Source organism: Dunckerocampus dactyliophorus, chromosome 19, assembly GCF_027744805.1.
Source record: "Dunckerocampus dactyliophorus isolate RoL2022-P2 chromosome 19, RoL_Ddac_1.1, whole genome shotgun sequence".
NCBI lineage: Eukaryota > Metazoa > Chordata > Actinopteri > Syngnathiformes > Syngnathidae > Dunckerocampus > Dunckerocampus dactyliophorus.
Genome location: NC_072837.1, coordinates 5192618 through 5219670, shown reverse-complemented (window position 1 = coordinate 5219670; position 27053 = coordinate 5192618). Strand labels below are relative to the sequence as shown.

Below are 27053 nucleotides of genomic sequence, written 5' to 3'. Positions count from 1 at the left end.
ATTGAGCATAAGCAATTTATTGCAAACCAACACAAAAGTGAGCTAGGTGGATCAAAAGTTTAAGACCACAGCCTTTAAAATGCTAAATCTTGGCAAAAATTTGGATTCAATGTCATTTTCTGTCAGGTATTCTTGATGGCAAAGGCAAAAAAGCTTTCTCTCTTTGAACACGGTCAGATTGTTGAGCTGCATAGGCGAGGCCTCTAGCAGTGCACCATCGCTGTTGACCTTGGACACAGCAAGACAGTCATTTTAAACTTCTTAAAAGATCCTGAGAGTTATGGAACAAACAAAGTGGTAGACCCAAAAAAAAATCACCGGCCTTGTGCCGGAGGATCCGATTGGCTGTCCATCAAGACAAGGGAAATCCTCAGCCCAAATGAAGGTTGTTACTGCTGCAGTCCAATAATCATCAGACGGCATCTGCGAGAGAAGGGTTTTAAGAAGAAAAAATGTCTTCAAAGGCCATGTCTCCTTCAACGCCACAAAATTGCCCTTTTGCAATTTGCACAAGAGCATCAAATATGGGACATTGAAAGGTGGAACAAGGTTTTATTCTCTGATGAGAACTGGCTTGACAAGGAGATCCCACTTGAGATGTTTTCCACACGGCACAGTGGAGGGGGCACCATCATGATCTGAAGTGCTTTTTCCTTCAAAGGAACATTGGAGCTTCAAGTTGTGCAGGGACGTCAAACGGCAGCTGGCTATGTGTCGTGGGGCATCCCACATGACTGAAGGCCCTTGTCTGGGTTATAGTGAATGGCTTTTTCAACAGGACAACACAGTTCACAATGCCCGCCTGAAAAAGGACTTCTTCCAGAGGAATAACCTCACTCTTTTGGACCATTCTGCATGTCCTGATCTAAATCCATTTAAGAGCATTTGGGGATGGATGGATGGCAAAGGAAGTGTACAGAAATGGACAGTGGACGCCCTCTGTGAAAACATCTTCACCACTTCACGCAACATTCCCACTAGCCTCCTGAAAACAGTCATCAAGCATGCTGAAACCAATTTTTGAGGTGATTAACAAGAATGGTGCAGCTACTCATTACTGAGTCCTTTTTTGAAAATGGTATTTTTATTTTAGGGAGGCTTTGGGTTTTTTCAGCTCGAGTCTTAAACTTTTGATCAGCTGATGAACAAGCTATTTCAGTTGTTTGCAATAAATGACCTAGTCACATTTTTTTGGGTCTCACTCCCATTTCTTCTTTTTGCATTTCATAGCTCTACTTAGAACTTTCTTCAGATCCAACCATCCATCCATCTTCTATGTCGCTTCTCTTCACTAATGTCACGAGGGTATGCTGGAGCCTATCCCAGCTAACTTCTCCGGTACGCCGATTTCCTCCCACATCCAAAAACATGCAGGTTAGGTTAATTGACGACTCTAAATTGTTCATAGGTATGAATGTGAGTGTGAATGGTTGTCTATATGTGCCCTGCCATTGGCACCAGTCCAGGGTGTACCCCGCCTGTCGCCCCAAGTCAGCTGGGATAGGCTCCAGCATGCCCCCGCGACCCTAAAGAGGAGAAGCTGTATAGAAAATGGGTGGATGTTTGCATCCTATTTTAACCTTTGAGGAAATGCCACTATGAGTCTTTGAGAGGCCACCCAAAGTCTATATGTGGCTAGTTTGTTGACTGAATCGCTAAAGCCTCTCTTTGGTATGATCTACAGTATGTACCATTGAACGGTACTGGCTTGGCTCAGCTCTACTCAATTTTACTCATCCCGCTAGCTAGTTTTGCACTTGACAGCAGCACCGCAGGAAACTGTGAAAACCACGTGACACTAGTTGGAAGAAGACGCGCTAACAACAATGGAGGAGAACAGGGGTTTCCTGTGTGCTCTTCTTGAATATGTTGGTATCATCCAAAAAATGAGACTGTGGAGTACACTAGTGTCCAGAACAAGACTAATGTAATGTTAACATGTTGTTGAAATAAAACAACTGCTGCACCGATGAGAGAACAACAGTGGTTTACATCACCCCTATGGTATCAGCTTGGCACTCTTTCAATCCCGACTGACCAGGTAGTATCTCATACTACCAGGTTTTGCCAAAAAAGTTGTTTGTGGGATTACATTTTTCTTACTCCAACTGTGTAAAAATGTAATTTATAGCCTTACTACTTGTGTTTTGTTGTGAGATGCTCACACACCATAGTGTGTGATTGTGCTCGCTTCTAAAACCCTGGCAAATATTTTGATTGTCCCAAGTTTATTGTCGAGCTGTGCTGCCGCCATCACTTGCAGCACATCTGTTGCTAGTATTCAGCTCATTAAAATGGCTTTTATGTGGCTTTATTCACACAAAGTACTCTTTATCCCAACATAATAAGGCCACTTCATTAACACAAAGAAGTTGCGGTAAAATAAACACAGATTTGGTGCAAGATGTACCAAAGAGCTTGAGAGTGATGCTGAGGGGGGTGGTTTAGGTTTTGTTTTCTAAAAACCCTTCAGTACAACATTGTACCTATGATGAAACAGTTCCACATAATCTGGTTTGATTTCTCGGTATAAAAAGTAGGAACTTCCATTTCATTATTTACCCAAAAGAATTCTAAAGTCATGCAACGGTTCCTGCTAATTAGTTTCTTACAAAAGTGTAGGCACTTCGCATACAGTATATAATCTTTTCCAATATGTCATCCACCATTGCAAAATATTAATGTTCCAGCAACTGTCCTATATTTATTAAAGCACCCTTTGCCATTTTCAGGTTTGTTCAGACATTTATGGCACCCTCAATCAACTGATACAGATGTATAGGTTGTGTACTTGATAACTACAGCCACAATTTTTCTAATAAGATGACTTGGCAGACTTTATATGTCCCTTTTTCATCATTCCCCTGATTTTTCATAAATGGAAAATGGTTATAGTCTCACAGAAAATTCACCCACAAGTTCATCAGGATATTATCTTGAGTACGGTAAGTAATTAAATAAGACAGATGGTGCCTTTGTGTTTAACAGCAGCACAATTGGTTATTGGAAACATGTCAAATTAGATGGTGTTAATTCATGTCTTTCATTTATCATTTTTAATGAAATAGGAATAACAAGAAAAAATCCTGACATTAACTGACCCTATTTGATATTGCCTCTTGGGGTGTCAGCTCTTCTCAGGAGTCCATTGGGGGGGAAGTAGCAGATCTTATCTGAAACTGCATTTTCCAACCAAGATAGCTTTTAGAATAGAGACCTAAAAAGTATTTGTCTTGATTCGTTTGTAAGATTGCACTCTTATAAAGTTTAAACCTTATTGCACTGCCTGAGATAAAAGCTTAGTTTTTGCACTGAATACAAAATAGGCTGAACATATTGAGTTCCTTCTGAATTAAAGAATGGAGCACTTTGCAACTCCAATAGTGTGATTATTTTAAGGCTGCATGCTTAAAAGAGCAACGTTCGTTTCCTGTTCTTGTTTTTATTTTCTGAAAAGGGTTTGCTTTGTTTCTGTTATTTTTCATTTCTATGTCTTATGAGCCATTTTGTTCTTGTTGTTCAGCGCTATCAGTAGTCAAATGGGTTGATATTCAAATACGTATATCTACAAATATTGTGTGTTGTTCATGTAAAAATGTGATTTGAGCATTATGCTAGCTGTAATACAGATATCGTATTACAGATAAGTTTTATAATCATTCGACAAATTGTCATTGACTTATGGTTAGTTGCGAAGTCCCGGCCGTTCCCTTGCAAAGATGTTTTGGTTGCGGGCGGTTTTTCAACCAATCTTGCACATGTGCTTGTCCTAAATGTCTGTACCCAATTTTATGTGGTTGGGCTAAACACGCTAAAGATACAGTGGGTGTTTTGTAGAGCACATTGAGCTGTGTGAGAAATTTCAAGTCAATCTGACTTACTGGGTCAAACTTTGGTGTATTTGTCAGAAAAGTAATAGCACAGGCAACACAGCAGGGGTACATGCTTTGACAAGTATTCACCCTTTTGTGTGCAGCGGTTCAGGAATAGAAGAGTTAGCTTACAACACAAACAAATATACATACACATTCATTCATTTCGAGGCCTGTACTTTAGGAGGCTTTCTTTTTTTGTTTTATTTTTTACCCCGTCTATAATTTTTCATATCAATCTGGAAGGTATTCTTTCAAGGATGCTGCCATAAAATTGTAGTGGCAGGCACCTCATTGATGATAAGTGGAAAATATTGATCGGTCGGTTTATTCACGATGCAAAGGAACATAATCAATACATGTTCAATGCTGGTCAGGGTTTGTTTTGGACAATATTTACACCTTGGCAGAGGTCTTGTTTCCCTTCTGTGGCAGTGTTGTTACCATTATTTTGTCACTCGTGCATATAAGTCCTCTTTGTGTCTCTGCCAGACCAGGTAGTTTGTAGCGACGAGGCTAAAAGACAGTAGTGACAGCCCCTCACTGGTGTGTCTCATTACCTGAGTGCTGTCTGTCTGAGGGTTCCTCGTGGCTCACTGACCTCACACCTCTGCTGTCAATTCTTCAGCGCTTTCAGATGGAAAAGTAAGACCTGGGGCCAGACCTTCCTGTCTGTGTCAACAAACTACTCCTTTTCACCTGAAACCAATATCTGCACCCAATCACAAAAGGAAATATCCTTATGCAGCAAGCTTTATTCCGGGTATTCCGCATGTTAGGCTCACAAGGTGCGAATGTTTGTCTATATGTGCCCTGTGATTGACTGGTGACCAGTCCAGTTTGTACCCCGCCTCTTTCCCGAAGTCAGTTCTGGTAGCTCACCGGTGACCGTAAATGGAATAAGCAGTAGACAAATGGCAGCTTCTTTTCTTTTTTCATGATGTCATGACATCCTTGCCTCTTATCACACAGAGCAATTAGTTCTTTTGAGATTGGGAGCACAGGTACACGTAAAATACTAAAAATTACGTTGCAGTTCAGAAGTTTATCGGCACAAACTACTATTCCACAAAATACTGTATAGCATGGGACAGGACACCCTCACGTTTTTTTGCCGAAGGAAAAATAAGAAAACCTATACTGCATTTTGCACAGCTGGAAGTCGGAAATGTATGACTTCAATTTGGGGAAGTGCGTCTGTTAGAATGTTCTATAAACTATGTTTCTGTATTTCTTTTTCATATAAGTATTCATCTCAATCTGTTCTGCATGGCATTTATTGTGAACATACTGTATATCGCTATCTGTGTGTGTGTGTGTTAAAATTTTAAACGTGGATGAGGCTGCTAAAAAAGATTAGTTTTCAGAATGTCCACTAGTAGTAGTCAGCCGTGTTTACTTTTGACTGGAAGGGTTTGTGAAGTGAAGTATGGCCACGTTCCTGTAGCATTAGAGCGCCATAAAAAGGGCAGAGATAGCTTTTTCATTGTTACGTGCATTACTGCCACCTACAGGACTCGAGTAAAACATGGAACATTTTTGGCAAATTTCTGAAATGTTTACAAACAAGCTTGTCTCGTGTTGCACATACTGAGCATATAGTCACATTGCCACTCAGCTAAGTGACACGATTCTACAACTATGTGAACGTATTTCCCAGTCGGGTTGGAGTATGCGCTAAACTCCTATTTGTGTTTTTAAAATGAGAAATGATATGAGCAGAACTGAAACTATTAAAATATACCCTTTGAATTCTATGTTCTCGCCGATTACCAGCATGCATTTAGAATTTCAGAGCATTTCTTCAAGTGACGGCAACTTTTGAATGTCACAGTTGGAAATATTTTCTACCAAGGCCGTTTTACAGTAGGTTATTCTTCATCCACGGTTCAATTTCACACCGTGCTCTCGTCACCATTGCTCTACTTTAACACTATCCATTGCTGATTTATTCTTCCCAATATACTTGTCTCTGTTTCCTGCCACTAAAATTGGTGTGCCATGTAGTATTGCAGCCATTTTTTATGGAACTATTTATCAAAAGAACTATCTGACTTTCACAGACTGCATAACTGAGTCCAACTCCCCAGACCAGCCAGGGGTTTGGCAGCCCCATGTGCACTCTGTGATGTGGGCTTTTTATTTAACAGACAATACACTGGATTCACAGGGCCATTCACATTAAAGCTTGATGGGATCCTCGGCAACAACAGCCCTGTAGTCTGACTGGAATATCAATCCATCCTTTCTGTCTTTGATTCAACCCCCACACAGAAGCCTCCTCAGAACAGAAGATGAATGGACAGCAGGAGGACCTGAGGAATGGAAAGTGCATCGTGTCAGTGCTGTGCAGAAAATGAGGCCTCAGCATTGTTACTGTGGCCATCCTGCATTGCGTTCTTCATGTAAGACTGTTTTATGGAATGATCCTACTTTGATTGGCTGTTAAAATCCTTATGAGGACAGACAGGCATTGAAGGTGAATGGCATACATAATACACCATCAATCTGCCGTCCTGCTGGACTCCGCCGTATTGTGTCCTTTAGTGAATGACACCAAACAAGAAACATGGGCTTTATTCACCCTAAGAGAAAATTCCATCTCAGTCTCTTGGGGTATGTTCAAACATGCTATGTTTTATTGGGTTAAAAAGAACTCTGGTGCATTTGCTCTGCATAGTATGCTTCATTTGGTCTGAGTTCTATCATCCGAACCGTGGTGTGCACCAAACAAGTGGACCGACATTACTTGAGGTCTCAGTCTGCCCGCAAGTGAACTCTGGTGCCGATCAGTTCACTTGAGCTCAAATGTGAACGCGACACTGACCTGAGACCCAAACCAGCGTTGCAATTAGGACTACATCTAACAATTATTTTTGTCGTCGATTCATCTGAAGATTGTTGTTTGAGTTAATCGAGTAATCGGTTAGTCCCTCGACAGACCAATATATGTATGAAGTATGTAGTATGAAGCAAACACAAACCGTTAGTGGTTATACTGTATAACAGAATATAAAAATAATATAAAAAATAAAATAATATAAAAATAATATAAATATAAAAATAATCTACACGCCAAGGATGTCACAACATCTCGTGTCCCAAGATCTCGTGAGATCAAAACGTGACATGATGTCAAAATGAAATTAAGAGATTGCAATTTATTCTCATGCATTTGTTATATTTTTGCTTTGTAATTTTCTGAAAAGTAATGTTAAAATCTCATCTTATCACGTTCTTGTAGACCCAATCTTTTGTATCGTATCGTCTCCTGAACAGCAGCCACCTTTTTGGTTTGGACTAGTTAAGCTTCATCACGTAATGTGTCATGAACGCTGCCCATTCAAGTCTTGCCTTTGGTTCCATGACAAAAATAGTGCGCACCACAATTGTGAACGCAGCCTTAGCCTTTGATTTGTCCCTTCCAGTGCCTTACCCGTGAAAGCTTGATTCCTAAATGGGGCTTTGTTTTGTTTTGACCTTGCCTACATAAGCCCTCCTGTACCAGGCACCACTTTGTGTTTGCTTACCAAAGAGCTTAAACCTGAAACCATTTAATCGCTCCAAGGTACTCCCTTAGAGAAGATGGGTGTTTGAGTGGAAGTCTTGTTTCTGCTCTTCTCTCCATCCAAGGTTCACTGTACTCAACGATAGTGGTGGGTGGGTGTGCTAAGATGGCAAGAGAAGTGAAATGGAACTCCTAGATCTTGCCGCCCACATGCCGTTCCCGCATAAAGGCAGTGTTTCTTTTTAGTCTGGCTCTCTGCCTTCTCTGTGTCAGTATGATTGTCAACTTTTGTGTGATCAGTTGTGACTCATTCATCCCTTTCAAGAGCACCGATGTTGCTCTGCTTTATTTACAATTTGTACGCATTTTAGTAACCATTTAAGTGAATGTGACGAGGCTCAAATGTGTGCCAATGTGTCTGTTTCGTGTCAAGAACAATCCAATGCATCAGAATTGGATGTAACTGTAAACTGTAAGGTATATTTATATTTACATCATCATCCGGCTTTATTGTACTATTTTTTCACATTAAAGTAAGCCTGTCATCCGCCTTCATTCCAATCAGAAACAACGTGATTAAATAGAAATCTGGTTACATTATGGCGTGATTTGTGACGCTTGTGAGTGAGATTGTTAGTTGGTCTGGCTTCGCTCAGAGACTGGATGGATGACGATTTGCTCTTTCCTGCATGGCAAGTGTGTCTCACTTTATTAGATGAAAGTCACGTGCTTTCTCAATGACTCTTTGCTTCCTGATTGAAATGTCAGAGTTGCACAATAAGTGCAGAGATGCTGATTAATTTATGGTAATGAGATATTCTTTTTTTTTTTTTTTTGTCCTGAATATCCAATTCATTATTCAGTCATTAAGTTCCTGTGTGCAAAGAAAACTTTTTGTTGATTCGTTAGAGCTTTCGTCTTTTGGCGTATTGTAAACAAGATTTTTTTATTTACGTAATTTAAGATTATTTCTCTAGTGTAACAGCTTTTCTTGCATTATACAGTTGAAAAGCCTGCTTTAAGGAACATATAAATCTTCACTATCTATGCCAAACAACGCTGTTTATAATGCTGAATATAAGCTACAACCACTGAATTTAATATATAAAGGCCACATTTGTCTATAAGCCACAGGTGTCCACGTCGTAACATGGGACATTTACACACAAAGACACACAATAAACCTGTCAGTCCTGCCTACACTGCAGAAAGCAGAAGTTGTAGTAATTCAACACTTGATCAAACTTACTTAATATTTGTCAGATCAAAAAGTGATCGCTGCATAAGACTTCAAAACGTGATATGAGCATCCACGTCACAACTCAAATTCACTGCTTCCTGAATCTGCACTCTAAACATCATGGGAACTTCGGTCCTTTTAGCCATAAATTATCTGCCGGGTTCAAAGCATGTAGAAAAAAGTACGGTAGCATCTTATAGTCCAGAATTTATGGTGTGTTTTTACGGGTAACGGAGGAGGTAATGGGTCCGGTAATTGGTGCGTGGATTTGAGTTTTACATAATCACGGGTAACAGATCCGATTGTTGCTGTGTGGGGTGGTTTTAGATCTGTAAAACTGGACCCATGCAGGTCTCTGGATGGCATTATAGCACTGATAAAGCAACCACTTTATATCACATCAATCACTCGCCATATTTGAACTGCAACACATGAATGGGACATTATGATGGTAGTAACCTAGACATAGAGAGTACTGTACAGAACATTGGGTAGAGTGCAGAGATGACACATGCAGAGGTGTCCGTCTGCAGTTTCTTCCTACTTTACTTTATCATGATAGCTTGGGGGTGATACCTGATACCTTGCGCAATATGCACTAATGCATTTCTTTATTGATCAAGGCAATTTCCTGGTTGCCTAAACTGCGATACGCTCTACTTGAACATAGAGATTTCCTGTTTCTCCATGGACAAATATGACTGTAAGCTTGAAAGAACTTACAATTTTTTTTATAAAAGACTCCTTTTCCAGTAGTTTCATCATTCAACATTTAGTGTTTGCCCTTTGAAGGGCTTTCATCCTAAGCTGCCTTATGCAGTTACGTGCGATCGTACATTATATTGGCTATTTCGGATCACATTACGGCCGAGCCTTTACCAAGGCATATGATACAGTTTTAGATTGATTTTCTACCTCCCTTGTAGCGCCATCAGGCTCCTCCTCATAGCACGTCAGGTTGAGATATAACCTTGCTTAAGATTAGTAATACATCACTTACACACATTTTAGGGCTGTCCTCGAGTAAGGATTTTCATAGTCAAATTAGATTTTATTTTATTTATTTATTTACTTATTTATTTTTAAGAGCAGCGGTAATCCCGACAAACAGTTCTCATTTGAGCCTTTTCCCACCCAAAGAAACAGGCTAAAACCACAACAACAGTACATTCATTTGTTTAGTGACCCAGAAAGCCAGAGCAAACCTGAAACACCGTGGCTGTTGGCACACATCAGAAAAGAGCACATAAAAATAGGAACAACATGACTTGAAAAGCAACAACTTGCCAAACTCTGTTCTTACATTAAAATTCGCTGTTGGAATATGAATTGAAGTTGATGTAACAGCCTTACCTGTTTTAAATTACATGCTGTTAGTTGTTGTCGTGTGATATGGTAAGAAGCTGCTGACACGCGCTGCATCGACTTTTGGGAGTCATCTTTTACCTTTTCAAAATACTTCCACACCTGGATGAATTTTTTTTAGGAGCCATTATGAGCCAGTAACTCTTGTCAATGTCGACGGTCTTTCTGGCATTAAACGCTCGCCTCAGCTCCTTTGTATTGCGCCACTGAAGCGGGTGATTTTATTAATACGTGTGGTATATGTCTTATGTTAAACAAACACACATCATTTTCAGGTCTTTATTGATGCAAATTGGGCCATTTTTTAATTTTAAATAAGCTATTTATAACAACAAGACAGACATTCTTTGACAAGATGTGTGTTAAGGAGCAGCCGTGGCCACCCCCCATTTATTCAGAATGGTACAGTCTTGATTACATGTCATTTTTATATGATTCAACAGCGAGGTTGAATCAGACTCCTCCGAATCACATAGTCGACTAGTCTAAGATAACTCTACAACATTTGTCACAGTCCATTTTTCATTGATATCAAGTAAAAAAGTGAATTGAACATCTGTCCTTTCATATAAGTTGGTCAACTTTGCTTTCAAGCTGTGTTTGTGAACTTCTTTTCCCCTGCTATTTGTTCTTTTAAGACTTCTTTATGATCTTTCCTGTAGTTTTGTAACAATATGCTGTTTTTATGCTTCGCGTTGCAGATAATGTGCTTTTTCTGAACAATAGCCATGCTTTCCCTGAGGCTGCTAATGTCTTAATACATGGATTCCCTTTCTCTGCTACCGCTTTTCTGCGCTTGGTGCTAATGGAAGCCATGAAATACATTCCTTGCTTGTTATTTTCATTTACAGAGATTAGTGCTTGTTATTAAAACCCTATAGACTCACAGGTCAAAGCCTCTGTCATGTTCACGTTCAAGACATCCAGTGCTCTTACAGGGACAGCTATTGCTGACTTTGCAAATCCATGTTATGTTTACAGTATGTTCTGACTTGATTGTTTTTATATTTCAGCTTCTGGAAGGCAGCTTCACATCCCAGGTCAGCCATGAAGTCGATGGCCTTATTTTCCAGCCATGTGGGGTAAGTAAGCCTCTTTTCTTCACTTTGTAAGATGATCTGTCACAAGTCTGTGGGCACATGTACAGCAGATTATTTTCAGTGAGTGGCTGCACTAAGATCACCTGCTGGAGCTACTGTATAGTACTCTATACCACTCTCTACTCTATACCAGTGACTTGCGGTGAGGTTCATGGCTGGTGAGGCACAGACTTTTTTTTATACTAATACAGGTTGCTCATCAAGAGGATAAGTAAAAACAGGAGAATAATTCACTTTGCTTAAAAGAAGTTTTCAAAATGTTTTCAGATACTTTGTTGTAAAAGTCTGATCACCTCCTGATGAGCTCCGTCTTGGAAGTGAAATGAATTCATTCATTCAGCAGAGCATAAAAAATATATTGAATGCATTTGATTTTCTGCTATCCGAAAGAAACAAAAAACGCTGGCTTTTCCTCTGTGGAAGGACGTCAGTGACAAGCACCTTCCAGCTCAAGCATGGCCCCACCCATACAGGATGCTGCATTACTGCCTCCCGGAAGACATTTCTATGGATTTTATTGTGCGATTAGCAAGAATAATGACGTCTCACTTACGTTAAAAACATTACACAGTCTGTAGAAAGTCATGGTGTAGAATAAATGTTTTTGCAACATTATATTTTCGATGACATGATGACAAGCAGAAACTGGCCGAGGCCATGAGCCAACTCGGTAGGCGGGGCTTGCGCACTAAGCACGGTGCCCTCACCGTAGGTGTCTTTCCTGTATTTGATCAGTAAATCTGCTAAATTTACTTGACAAAATGTTAAAAATGATTGGAATCATACAGAAAATACATTTATAATACAGTTAAATGGACAAATGTTAATATTTAATTTATGTTGTTGTTATTTGTTTATGTATTTTTCTCAGGCCTCACCTGCCTCCCCTGACCACACGTCACTGTTTTATACCAAAGTGACTCGAATGTAACAGGATTTTACCCTAGAAAAAAAGTCTGAGAAAGACCGTCTGTCTTATATTCGGGATCTAGAGCTGTCAGTTCGACAACAAGTGCAGCCTTGCCGTTCAGCATCAGCTTTGCACGCATTCACATGCAATTTCTCCTGATATCGCACATTTGTAGTTAAGGATAAAGATTCGTATCCTAATGTCTACCCAGATGTTGTAAGCATGACGAAGAGGTGGCTCATCAACGATTTCTTTATTGGAAAAACAAAACAGATGACTTGTCGGCTGCTGCCACGCCAAAACAACACCAGCAAACTCACCTGTACAGAGCCGTCCTCCTCCGCCCGCACACACACGCACACACAAACACACACAGTCAGAACTCATGTCACGGTTGGAAATCACAAAACTCTTTCACACTCCAGTAAACAAAACTGCCAGGTCGCTAGACTACATGTATTACTAATTAAGTAAAAATGTTAGTGTTGAGGCTCAAGTGTAAAAATTGGAAGCGCATTGGGGAAACTTTGCGCAGTTGTCTGAATCTCCTGTCATTCATACAAAAGGAACCTTTGGACAGAAATAAATGTGCCATTGCAGAAGCTTGTTGAAGGAGGTGCAACCCAATATTAGTGTCCGGGGCCAGGCAGTGTAGATGTGCACATGAAAATCATTAGTAGACTGTGAGCAATGGGATGAGAGGAAATGAAGCGGCAACAGGATGTCCTCCACTGGGATATCTAATTTTCTACTTTGTCAGCAACAACACCTGCTTATATTGAACACCTGTTTCTGAATAATTATCACATCACTGGACTTGATAATGCATGTATTCTTGGAATGCTCTTGAAAAATGCTCGTCGTTCTTTTGTCAAGCAGGGTTTGTATGGTAAATGATAGGCTGCAGTTCCAACATTGCAAAGCAGCAAAATGTTTTCATCTGGACTCAATCCAAAACATTTGCATGTCAAAGCACTGCTCTGTGTCACTGGGAGATGATGGGCGTGTGTTGTTTTTGCTGGACATCGGGTTATCTTTTGTTTCACCCCCGTAAATGCTGAACATCTCTTTTAGTCAACACAAAACCATCAACAGGAGACCTAGCGGCTGGCTTGGTTAATGCACCACGTGGCCATTATGAGTCTGGCCACAGTCTAGATGGAAATCTGAGCGGTTAATGTGGTTTACAGTGCAACTTTCACGGAGCGGCTTCATTTTCAGAAATGCATTGAAGGATACCTCAATTTTCACCTCAACCAAACCAACTTCAATGAAGTCCTCTGTCAAAAAGTATAATAATAAATATGACACTGAATATGAAAACGTGTGTTTCCTCAGAATAGAATATGGCTGGGGCCTCCCCACGCTACCCGAAAAACGTATTATCTGGAGCGTATTTTGTGGTATTTATCTGAAGTTTAACATAACTGAAGTTTGCATGTTTGGATTTGGAGAAAAAACATTTTTTTTCCAAGTTGCTGCGCTTTTCCAAACTGCTGGCTTAAGTACATTGTATGGAAAAAATTATAGTGGAACTTTGGTTAGCTTTATTCATTTGTTTGAGAAGGTCCCAATGTAACCAAAACAGACACTAAATCATTTTTTTCCATAAGAAATAATATAAATTCAATTAATGCGTTCCAGAAAGCCAAACATTTTAACACAAAACATATTTTTATAGTTTTACAGTCACAGTTTTACCTGCAGAAAATAATTTCAAATGTCTATAAATATGTATAAATGATGAATGAGAGGGATAAATGAACATTTAAGGTTACTTTTGCCTTCAATTGAAGACGTGATTCTTGACGTGACTGTTCCCAAAGGCACGATCTGGCAGCGAGACACCACCCAGACACTGCCTTTCATTTTGCCTTGATTTATTTCTTGAATTGAATTGTGTTTCTCACCTCCATAACCCAAAATGGTGCCAAATAAAGTTGCAAGTGCCAGCTTTTTAATAAAGAAGGTGAGAAACACTCTTGAATTCAAGAAATAACTCATGACAATGGTGTCTTTGGGAACAATCACGTCTTCAGTGAAGGTAAAAGTAAGCTTAAATGTTGATTTAGCTCTTTCATTCAGCATTTCTATGCATTTAGAATTGTTTTATGCATGTGAAACTTTAAAAACGTGTTTTGCGTTAACATTTTTTAAGAGTCAACTGATAGATGGGCGACATAGCTGACTTCAAGTTCCAGTTGCCATTTTGTCTGCAAGCTAGTTTCTTTGTGAGACGCTAAGGAAGTTTTTAGATTAAAATACATTAAGAACACAGTTGGACTCATGCACTGTGTTAATAACACAAGATGCGCACCATATTGTACGCTTTCTAGAAAATGTAACCAGATATGATGTACGTAAATCTTCAACGGTAACCGAAAAACACGCTAACCACTACAAACAGGTTCCACTACATTATAAAATCAGGCCATTGTGTTTTAAAACACTTAATGTTCTTACTGGATGGACCTAGATACTAAAGAACACGGGAAAGAAAGATTTTATTTAACATTTTTAACACATTGCTAAATTGGGGTTTGGGTGCTGCACCATAGATTGTTGCAAATTAAAGCTTGTGAAATGCAGTTTTGCCCCCTATTAAAAATTCTAGTGTTGAGTCTTTTGTTGTCCTTTAACTAAGATTGAATACAAAGCCATTGGGGGAAAGCCATGTTTTGGTGATGCACATCTACACTGACATTCGGCAGCTGCTAATTCCGACTGAGCAGACGTGTCTTGATTTCTCGACCAATATCGCCAATGATATGCCATCTTTGTGCAGGTGCATTTCATTGTCACCCCAGTGTTTGTTTTTAATTATAAAAGCTCAGCTTTCCCCTTTTGCCTTTTCAATGCACCCTTTAATTATGAATACTTCTTTTAAAAAATTAGCTCCTCTAGCACCAGATGCAACTTGGGATATATATTTTTAATTTTTAATGTGTAAATCCACTGGTTATTAATCTGATGTTCAGTTCAGTTCTATTTATATCGCTCCCACCATTTCCAGTGGCCCACCATTTCCAGTGAGAGACATTCTCCTTACGTATGCAAAAGCGCAGGCTCATTTTCTCCACTGTGTATTCTAGAAAGGCCTACAGATGAAACAAGGGTTGCTTTTTTCATAGATCATATTGAATTTCCAAACTACACACAATCCAAAACAGAAATTGCTTTTGGATTTAGAACCCTCGTGGAGCTTTTATGTTGCCAGCCGTTGATTTGAGGTCATATTTTACAGTGTTGCTTCAGTGAATATGATGGATCAAATCTCATGAATAGAGAAAGGATGTTGAAAGCTCTGTGGATATGTGTCCTGCACGTTTCCTGTGTTGTTTTGTATTTTGGTTATGTCAGTATCAAATGTTTGATTCCAGCCACTGAATAACACAGTCCCACATGATGCAGACTCACAAACTTAGATTTAGATTTGAAAAAGTAAGGCTCCCTTTATAAATGTATAATATTGCAGATTTAACCCTGATCAGTCACCTTAAAAAACACATTTAAAGGTATTAAGAACAATTATGAGCAGTCCCTGATAGTAGGAGCAGTTTCATTTGTATTTATTGGATGCACTGTAGTCTCAGGCCAAGTTTGCACTTGCACGCATTTTGTCCCCGCAGTGGTACTCAATTTTGCATGCCATTGAGTAAATTGGTCGTAAACAGGTGTGAAGGATGTCTAACCTGTTTTTTGAAAATGTTCAAAATTTGGGGCACGCATGCATTTATGTGAACTATTTATGAACTTGACCTGAACATCCTGCCAACACATCACAACCTATCTGCAAACAAAGCGGGCAGTGCATATCAAAGCGGGCCTTATTCGCGTGAGTTTTCCACCACCTCTTGGAGCAAGTCGGAGGGCAATTCTCAAGTAATTTCTGTGGCACCTTGATCTTCCTTCTGAATTTATGTTCATAACTGATCATAATGCCCAAAGCGATGTCTTCTGGTCTGCAATTCCCTCGCCCACACTGTCTGTGCCTTCTTTTTTTCTGGTTTATGCCTTCTTCCTGCTCTTTCTGTATTCTCTCTCTGCAGCTGTGAGAAAATATACACTTTACATTTCTTCAATGAGAGCTTCTTCTCTGGAGCTTAACATTTTGTAGGTCCGTTGGATATAGAGCAATTAATGAAGCTAGGGGTGATACCTGCCGTTGCGTGGTGTCACACGGGACAAAGACCAAATAATGCCATGACTGCGAACAATGCACGTCCCCCATACGATGTCGTACACTAGACATAAACAGTACTTGACTTAGGTGTCGGTAGGTTGTGCGGGAAGGTGACATTTTGTGCCAATGCGCACCATTTTTGGTCACGAATCACGTGCCGAGTGCACAAACTGTGTGTAAACTACATAGTCGTCAACCTTTTTTCAGGCGTGCCGTCTAAATGACACACATTGCCACGGCGAATTGCGGGACAACACCGAGGCAAAATGCATGCAAGTGTAAACACCGCTTAAGGCCGGGACCACACGAATACGAATACTTTAAAAATGCATATGCAAATTTTTCTATGCGTTTCAGTCTCTTGTCAGCTTTTGGAACTCTTTGGCCAGAGTGTAGAATTTGAATGTGCAACATGATGGCATGTTTTTAAACCTTATTTATCAACAGAACATGAAGTTATTGACTTCAGGTGTTGGTTTCATTTCGTGCACGGGTAGATGCAAGTGCATGCGCGCAATTTAAACCAAAAAAAAAAAAAAATTCATGATGTTGCATGAGCTCGGTGTAAGTCTGCACTCACTTTAAATATAACGTACATGTTATTGTACATCTAATATATCACTACATTGATGAACAGAATGAACAGAGGCGTTATAATGTACGATCAAGTCAGCTATGGTACCTTTTTCAGACTTCTGATAGGCCAAATAAACAGACGTGTTTTTTTAAAAATTCCACTCGTGTGGATGGAGATGATTTTAACACCGGACTTGGGGAATTGTGCGTTTTTTGTTTTTTTTGTGTGTTTTTTTTGTTTTAATATTTTTGTGTGGACATAGCCTCAAGCTTATTGCAGCACCTTGGCTGTGGGAGGGTGGCGGGGGTTGTATTTGACATGGAATCTTTTTGCAAGGATGATGAAATCAATGCATTTAACAACTGTCATGTTCCATGCCATTTTGCATAAGGATACAAAATCCTGATATAGTTTGGTGTACTGAATTATTTATTTATTTTTACCTTTTGCTTGTATCATTAACACATCAATGGCTGTGCATTTTTAATGGATAATAAATCTATACAAGCTGTACACTGATGACAAGTTTCATTTTTATAGTATTGTTTATCAGTGAGATATAATAAATACAATACATATATAAAGACAATAACTGGCATTATGATGAATGCTTGTGTCATCATTCACACATTGAGGGTTATGCATGGGTGTAGCAGTGACTGTGTGTGCGGCATTAAGCCATTAACAAAAGCTTCTACTACAGCATTGTACAGTCTTAACCAGTGTATGTGTAAAAGGGACGCTAGGCTTGCCGTGTGCTCTAATCATTTTCCGATGTCATTGAGCTTTGTTGCACTCCACACCAGATGTAATGTTAATCTTTTTTGTGTGAATGGGATTAGACCATTGGGTTAATCTCAGCAGGGTCTTGCTGCTGTGAATGTCCAAGATTAATAGCAAAAAGGTTTTCTTTTTTTACTGCAGCACTGGTGTCTTATCACCACCAGCTCAGAGCTTTGTAGGAATATGTTTTCTTTGTTTAAGGGTCAAAAGTGATTGCAGAAATCATTTTTGGAGCTCTGCCATTGTGAGTTAGTTTAGGAGGTCAGACTTTTTTTTTTTTTTTTGCATGACACTTTCTTAACCCTTTTATTTTGCATGTCAGCAGGTCATTTCAGCAAACCAATTACCTCCTTAATTTTCCCCTCATTTTCTATTCATTGAAATAATTTGTCCAGTGTATCGGATCTGCAACAGAGTGAGACTTTCTACTGGGAGCAGATTTATTGACCAGGCCTGCATTTTATCTGTAATCCTCAGCGCACTTAAACAGTCTGAGTCTGTGCCCTCAAACAAAGAGATGTCATCGAAATGATTATCATGTGGAATAATAATGGTTCGGTATGCCAAAGTATTCCAATAATATTGCTAACTAACAAAGCTACGCCACAAGTCGTTGCTTTTCTCATTGATCAAAACTGCAAAATAACCCACGATGGAGCCAAAGAAAGTTGCAAGCGCCAGCATTTTGATAAAGAAGGTGAGAAACACTATTGAATTCAAGAAATATCTCGTAGCAAAACACAAAGGTGGTATTCGTCCGTGTGGATCTCATTGCCTCATAGTCACCGTTGTCAACAATCAAGTCTTCGATCAAAGTAAAAGTGATATTGAAGGGATAGTTCGGATTTTTGACATGAAGTTGTATGACATCCCCACTTGGTCCCACTAGTCCAGTTCTGGTCAGATTTCCGTGACGAGGAACATAGTTCTGCTTAGTTGCTGGGGTCATTTAAGTAAAGAGTTTAGCTTCTCAAAACAATACGCGTTCAAAAGAGTAATACATTTGCATCATAAAAATGCCTCCTCCAAAAAATGTGTGTATGTGATGAAGACGCTCGCATCTTCATCTGTGACGGAACGCCACGGCCATCTTGTTTTCATTTATCCACAGCGGAAGAAGATGCGAGCGTCTTCATTACATACACATGAAAAATGCATTTGCATTTGGAATTGTTTTCTGCATGTAAAGCTATAAAAAAGTGTTTTATGCGAACATTTTTTTTAATTTTGTTTCTTATGGGGAAAAATTTGTATGTTTCAGCTTCCACTGTGTGTTGTTTGGTGTAATGGGTTACAGCAGCGTAATATTCCCTACATCTATCACTATGAGGCATACATACATATGTTTACATACCGCACCCTATAATGAAACGCATACTGTGTGTGAGTAAACCATAGATGGTTTGCATATTCAGTCTACATTTCTGTAAAGGATGTTATGACACGTCTCAGAAAATGGGATTGCTGAATTCATATTCATCCTTAACGATTACATTTTAACTGTCTTTTTTGTTGTTCTTCTTTTGTTCTTTCAAGAGGTGAAGTAGAAAACCATGACTCTTTTTGCACAAATACGGATTGTAAAGGATCAAATAGAGCCAAGCTATTTCAGGACTTAAAAGGGGGGTAACATGTCTGATCTACAGCCGTTCAATAGCTTGTCACCTTTTCTGTTGGCTGTTCTCTCACAGCCTCCCTCCCCCCCAGTGTAATTTATCTCCCGATCTTGACTCCAAAGAAGGATTCTGGTTTGGTCCCGCCGATAATAACAGATTTACAGTAGGAGGTTTTTTTTTTTTTTTTTTTTTTTTTTTACTCACAGGTAGCACCAGTGTGGCCATAAAATTGAGTCCACACCATCATGTTTCTTGTTTACACAGAATGCTTTCACACCAACACAATGCTGCTCCACAGCCTATAAATTTATTTCGTCCTCTGAGAGTCGCTCATGTAGGTGTAACCTTCTGCTTCGTCCTTCAGTGCATGTTTACACGGAGCAGCCAGGTGCAACATCATTGAAAACATACAGTTTGTGATTGGAATGAATGAGTGTTTTTTTTTTTATCGCACTTTGAACCCTGCGGCTTGCAAAGTGATGCGGCTTATTTATGGCTAAAAACTACATTTTCCCATATTGCTTAGAGTACAGTTTCAGGAAGTAGTGACATATTGATGCCAGCGATCGTGTTTTGAGCCAACACAACTTAAGTTTGATCAAGTGTAGAATTACGACAGCTTCTGTTTGGACTGCTCGGACCACCAACTGTCGAATATCACCAACGGGTTTCGAAAGGCTCGACTACTACGTGATGAAGAGGATAGCCCAAGCTAAATCGTTAATTTGCCTCAAGACAAAAGTGACTCCGAGAGCGACAACAAAACAGAGACTGACAAAGTGACGAAGGAATTATGAGGATGTTCAATTGTGATGACTTTAGTGGTTTTAGTTCCCAGGAGGAGGACGGTGATGAATGACTTTTCTGGGAGGCTACTGTTTAACTAGCCGTGTTACACACGCTGTTCAGCACTGTTTGGGGAAAAAAGAATTTAATCAAAAGTTATAAATAAACAGAACGATTCCAATTAAGACTAAATAATTCACAGTAGGAAAATTGCAGCAGGACAGCGGTGTACAATGTGATAGCACAAGCAAATGGGCTGAAGCAAAATTGCTGTGTGTGTGTGCGCAGGCCACTGTAGGCCAGGAGAGGGTTGGGTAATCACACCCAAGTTCGCTGGCCTATTGTAAGTACGCCCACATTCCCTCCTTGGAGATGCTTCAGATCCAACTCCTCACTGCAGTCACCTTCACCTGCTGCTAGTTTGTGGGTGTTGATGCCTTCACTTTATAGTCTTCAGAAAGTGAAAAGTATGCTTTTTGTGCTGAGCTCACCTAACTGACCTGGCCTCCTTCACTTGCATGGAGATGTCCTTGGATTTCATGTCTGCGTCTCCAGTCAAATACCAAACCTGTCACTGCCAGTAACTGCATTAAGAATTGCATAGAGGAACTCATTAGTCAGACCCTTTATGTTTATTTTACAATTCTTAATTTATTACCTGTCTGCAGATGTCTTCTTAGATTGAGGTTTTCCCCCAACTATTTTAAAAATGCCTATTCAAGTTATGCATTTTGCATTGCGCTTTTATGGCCCATTTTCAGTTTTGTTCACGGTCAGCAAAAAGAGGATCTTAAAAGAGGATTGTGAAAACTGCATTATCAGCCCAGCAATGTGCTGCTTCTCCCTACAGTCAACATTTCTGAAGGCTGCTACAGTTTTAAAGTCAGAAGTCTGCAACAAGAGGCTGCCGCACCCACAATCTCCCACTGGGTCAGGGATGTGCTGCGAGCCAAAGACTTGAGAAAATTACATACACGCTACGTGGCTCTGAAAATAAATCTTATAATACATATAGGCCCTTCTTATTGCTCTTTGATAAACCCACTACAACGTGCAAGAATAGAATTCCAGATAAGACCACCGGCATTCTCGGTGCTGACCGTGCTTCTCCTACTGGACTACTAAACCATGTGATTATTTATGCTGCTTTTTATTGGTTGATTTTAAAAAAAATTATTATTATTACGGTACAAGGGCAAGTGGAAGTTGTAGTCTGGCTGTAAAGTTTTTAAAGAACATTACCAAAGTCATAGGTAAAAAAAGAGTCACAAAATGTTTGGCAGATTAAATCAGAATAAATATAACATAAACACGTAGAAGGACACAGAGGTGGAATAAACAGTGGAAGCTGCATTTGAAAGTTATCTACAGATGCAGCTGCTATTAAAGGTGCTATCCCTTCTTGGCTCCATATGACACTTTTTCCACCCAAAAGATATAAGAATACCACCACAGGCTAGCATATGTTACATGTTACCAATAGTGGCTTCAAAGAACAGATTTTCTTTACATCCATCAATCTGTTTTTATGTTGCTTGTCTTCACTCGGGTCACGGGGGTATGCTGGAGCCTATCCCAGAAAGGATTAGATCAGGGGTCCTGAACTACAGGGCCATTTTTGTAAATTTATGTTTTTTTTAATTGTTTTTTGATGAGAATTTACTCCTGTGTTTATTCACTTTGTTTATTCTCTTTGTTTGGCGTCCCTGAATGCACTATAGTTGTGTGTTCTGATTGAAATTCCACGTAGCTTTCTTAGATGCTACCACAAACCGACTGATATTGTTCCCTGTTCTTCTTTCACGTCATTGTTTCTAAATGCCGATGCTGTGTGTGAATGCATTAAAGATAAGCTTTGATGATGTTACATCTGTTGAGTTAGAGCGGTGCATAACCCCAAGTTAATTCATGCTAGGACACTGCAATGTGATAATCTCTCTCAAATACAAAGTCCAGGTTTGTACCAATGGTGAGCCTGTAGTCATTTTGTGCTTTTAATTCAATGTTGTTGTAAGATGCTTTGATTTCGTTCAGTGCAGTCCAACATGACGATGGTTAGAAAAACAATGTGTAATGTGCAGTGTAAATTCCACGGAGACTCTTAAGTATACATTGAAATACAGTTAGATTGTCAACTAAATCATCAAATCATCTTATTTAAAATTATCCGTAGAGATGAAGATTTACACGCTCATTTACAAAGCCTTCATTTTGCATCACCGCCACGATCATAAGTCAAGGCGGTTGCAGTCTCTGCATTTGTATCTGGGAACAGGCAGGCAATTTCATTGCAATCTGCCATTATTACATGGAAATGAATTTGATAGAAGTACGCCTGAATGCAGGGTGCGACATGAAGGTCGCTTTTTCACTTCAATAACAAAGCTTTTGCTTTGTATAGTCCCTTATTGACAACACCGAAAATGCAAATGAAAGTGCTACAGGGTGCACTTGTACATTTGGGAATGCATTTCACGGTCATTTGTTTAATCGAGAGTCTGATTGGGTTTCATTCTGTTGTTGTTGTTGTTGTTGTTGTTGTTGGTGCTGTTTGTTCTCCAAGCTCGGATTTATTCTTTGCAGATTGCACTTTGGCAGAAAGTCTAGCATGTTGAGTAACCAATAAGAGCCCTGTGATTCTCAAGGAAGTGGTTTTCTTTCCACACATACTGTATACTGTGGTATGGCATGGTTTAATGTTTCCGATGTGCTAAACGTTACATTAGGTAACGTCAAGTGGTTACATTTTTCAACATAATTCAACATGTCTGAAAATTATTTGTCTGTTACTGACAATTCATTCACAACGTATCTTTTACATGTTGACACTGACAATTTTTCATTTGGTTTAGTTGTCGACCGATTATCGTCCGGGGCTGATATTTGGAATTTTGACGTAAATCGGTATCGGCCTTTTATTTAAATCCAACGGGCCGATATGAAGAAATCAATTTAAAATTGGGTTATTTCGGCTCAGACTCGCCCCTCCCTCTCTCTCTCCTGCCGGCTGCAACTTCTGTCTCCAGCGTTGCCCCACCCACGGCGCCATCTGATTGGTTAAACAAGCACGTGGTCAAAATTCAGTGGTCAATAGCTTTGGACGTTAGCTACGGTTAGCTTCTCTTGTTAACAAAACAACAACAGTTGTAACTCGTTGTGGTCTGGGAAAAGTGCCAAAATAGTGTGACATTTTTTAATCTTTTCAATCCGTCCGTCCTCACAGGACGTGACATCTTGACATCTATAAATACTAAAATACAGTTTATTATTGGTGGACCTCCTGACAAGCGAAACTGCCTCATTTTGTAGCTTCCCAGCTGTCGGTGGGAATTTTCTACTCAAATGATTCATATCATTTCAAGTAATAACCATATGCTCAGCCATTTTGCATCCCTGAACTTAATTTATAACTGTAGGGCATCATTAACACCCTGTACAGATGGCAGTTGAGACATTATAATTTCATAAGTCAACAACCTGACTTTTTGGTGTAAATTTGAAGGTGTTGCGAGAGCGGCGTGCCCTTTTTGTCTACGGTAGAGGTTTCGGTGAAGAGGCAGCGTTAATGTCCCTTTGAAACCAGCAGCAATCTCTACAAAGGCTTTTCAACACAGTTAGTTAGAGAGCAGGATAAGAGAGCATGTATCTTTTGAAGAACCTTGCCTGAGTACATCTTTTATTTTCCTCCGGAACGTGGGAGTGGAAATCAACTTGTTTCAGTGTTGTTCGATAATACACAAGCATCAACCTCTTTCAAAATGATCTGTTATCCTATTTTAGGGTTGAACAGTGGCCAATAAATAATAGAAATAATAATATGTTAAATATTAAATTGTTGTATTTAAGAAAAACTATTGGATGGAGGTTTTAAGGTATCTAAGGTTAAATATGACTAACATTGCATTTAGACATTTTTCCAAAATGATGCAATTTAGTCACAGTATAATTGATTCAGAACATGTGTACATTGCAGCAGCTTGAGAAAAATAAAGAAACCTGCTAAGCTTCATCTATGTTTAAAGGAACAATTTTATATTTTAGAGAGTAAACCATTTGGGAGAGTAAACAATAGAAAACGCCACAACATTTGGTGCAGAAAATGGGGGTTTAAAGCCCCAGCGCTGCAGCTCTGAGGGGAGGCTCACTGTGCTACACGGTGCCAAACCCCTGCTCTAAACAAGACAAGACATTATTTGAAAACCCACCCATGAAATCTTGCTACGAAGCAGCTCTGCCATCCATCATATAACGTGACTGTCATTATAAATTAAGTTTTTCATCTTGACGTTAGGCAACGTATTGTAGCAGTTATTAGCTCTGGAATTTAGTGAGCTTTAAAATATTCCATCAAAACTCGTGCAGACCAAACACTCTCTTTAACCATGTACGCATGACCTTCAGTCAAATCAAAGTTGAGTGTTCAATTTAAAGTACCAGTCAATAGCAAGGGGGTTTGCTGGAGCCTATCCCAGCTGACTTTGGGCGATTAATTTCGTCCCAGGCCGAGTGCCCAGGTTTTTTTTTCTGAACGAGAAATCTTGTCACGTTTTAGTCTCGCGAAGTCTTGTGACACCCCTACCACAAAACTGGTGTATTTAAGAACCTCCGAACAGAGCAAAATCTCAAAGCTTTATGAAAAAAAACATGAGTGAAGCAGAAAGACAAACATAAAAAATTCTGGTCTTTCTAACAGTGGTAAATGTGCGCTGTACACTTTACTTGTATTTTCATGTATTTATTAATTATTACTTATGGGAATTAAATGTGTTTTCTATGGGAAAAATGCCTATTTTCTGAGGAAAACCAAGTCCTTTTTGACCAAAAATCCCCAAATTTGCGGGGTAGTGAATGCTGAATCACAAATGCGCTATGTGGTTAATTTATTTTCGCACTTGTTTGACGAGAAAAATTGTTGGTACAGATAATAAGGTTGATTCTGGAACTGATGTCTATTATGTCCCATGTGAAAAATTGCTTGGAAATCCAAACAAAATGGGGCTGGACAAAGCTTTGTGGAACATATTGTGTTCAACCCTTTCAGGTTCCATTGTACTATGTACAATAAAGACAAAGCACCATAGCCCAATATGACCTAATGTCCATACACTTCCAGCGATCCAACATTTTAACGTAACGTTCACATTTGACTAGCAACATCATGTTTTTGTCTGCCTTTGTCGATTTCTGCTGTAATGACACACATAGGTGGAACCTCATTTGGTCATGTGACTAGTATGACAGCTCATGATCTCCTGAGGAACGCTGTCTGTTTTCCAGACATCTTCCCTCAGAGAAGACTTCTGTTACCGGGCAACCTGACTGACAGAATCTGGTCATCTGTTCCCGCCCCCACCCGCCATGCCTTTACATTTCTCATACACCACCGCGCGTCATAGCCACCTAAATGTCAAGCACACATCAATAATCAAGGCGACGGAGGAAAGCCGGCTTTACTGTGTGGGTTGTTCCTCACTTTAGATTGGAAAACATTTTAAATAATAGTTAGACACTCAATATTTTGTTGTGTGTTGTGATTCAACTGTGCAATTTCTACCACTTCTACACTTTAATGAATCCTTAAATAAACAGCTTTTCTAAATCTTGTTTACAGTTGGCGGTTTTAAGTGGAGATTAACAGACAGAACATTAAGTCTATATTTTAACCGTGACTGCCACTTAAAAATCCCGCTCACAAATTGCTCAGCCTTTAAAGTCTGCGGAAACATGACGACATTATAGCGTGTGCCGCCAATGTACAGTAATCCCACTTCATTCAAGCCACATGAGTATGGACTCATGCAAGCAAATGTCCACATTCTTTTACGTCTGCAGAGATACAAGCCCGGAAGGTGTGATGACATCCTTAAATGGAAGCCTCCCAATCTCAATTCGGTGGACTTTCGCCTCAAGATCACAAAAGTCGGAGGAGAAGGGTATGTACTTAAAACAGTACTTTATACACGACGTGTGTTTTGAAGCTCTTGCATTGTCTTACATTAACACAAATGAACTAGCATTCATCTTTCCTTTTGTATCTATTTCTTGTTCCCTCTCCCCATTGCCTTCGGGAGCAATTCCTCTTCCAGAAACAGTATGCAGAGTTCCTTCGTCACGATAGCCCCCACCCCAGAATATTTGCGTTAAGAGCTTCTAAGTGCAAAGAGCACGGCCCTTCCCATTTTCCCTCATTTTGTGGTCATCATCATCTGCAGCATGAATTATTCAGATGCACCGGTGCTTATCTTTGTCCCCCCGCCCTCCTTAAAAAGACAGCTCTGTGCTGTAAAAAGCAATCATTTCCTTGCAGGTAATCAGAGGCTTTCGATGTTTCTTACATGTATTAGTAAACAGGTTGTAAACTGGAAGTGGCAGGAATAATTTCATTGAAACGGAATAACGTGAAAATGGCTTTCAGTTGTTGGGGGGGAAAAAATTGGTGTGTGAAAATATTAATTCACATCGTAGTACGGCTCCCTGACAATAGCATGCCCCCAATCCTTTTACAAGCCAATTGGAATTGGATGCGGAGTTCCACGCTAAAATTGGATAAGCAGCAGTAAAATTAAGCATAACCCTGCACCCTCTCTGTCTGCTGCTTCAGCCAAGTAGTGAAGTGTAGCCACATCACAGAGAACATGGAGTGCATTGTTATAGTAATTGCAATCACAACACTCCCCGTCAAATGGCACAAATTATACCAAAAAGTTGATGGCTTTTTAATTTCAAAAACACTTTTTTTCCACCCATAGAAATGCTTCTTTTGTTACGTGCATAAATAAACATTCAAACACAATATTTTGGAAGCCTTCCCAAGTGCAACAATAATTATTAATCAGGAAAATGGTAAGTCCAAGAAGAAACTGCATTTGAAAGCAAAGTGGTAATGCGGACCTCCACCAAGGTTGAACTGAACAAGTGTTAATACTAATATACAGTGCTGCCTTGGTTGACGTCATTAATCCGTTCCAGAATGTCCAATTCAAACCAAAACGGACTCTAACCAAAGCAAATTTTTGCATAGAAAATAATGTAAATCCAATTAATCCGGTCCAGACACCCAAAAATGTCAACACAAAACACATTTTATAGACCATGATTATAGTTGTACATGCA

General features: G+C 39.6%; 1 protein-coding gene across 1 annotated transcript in view; it reads left to right on the top strand.

Annotated features, from left to right (window-relative positions):
- rngtt (RNA guanylyltransferase and 5'-phosphatase) overlaps nt 1-27053 on the top strand; it is an 80051-nt gene that overhangs the window by 35609 nt on the left and 17389 nt on the right. Inside the window, exons 12-13 of the mRNA XM_054760959.1 lie at nt 10999-11067; nt 25773-25873. Coding sequence (XP_054616934.1) covers nt 10999-11067; nt 25773-25873 — 170 coding nt within the window. The remainder of the gene's footprint in view (nt 1-10998; nt 11068-25772; nt 25874-27053) is intronic.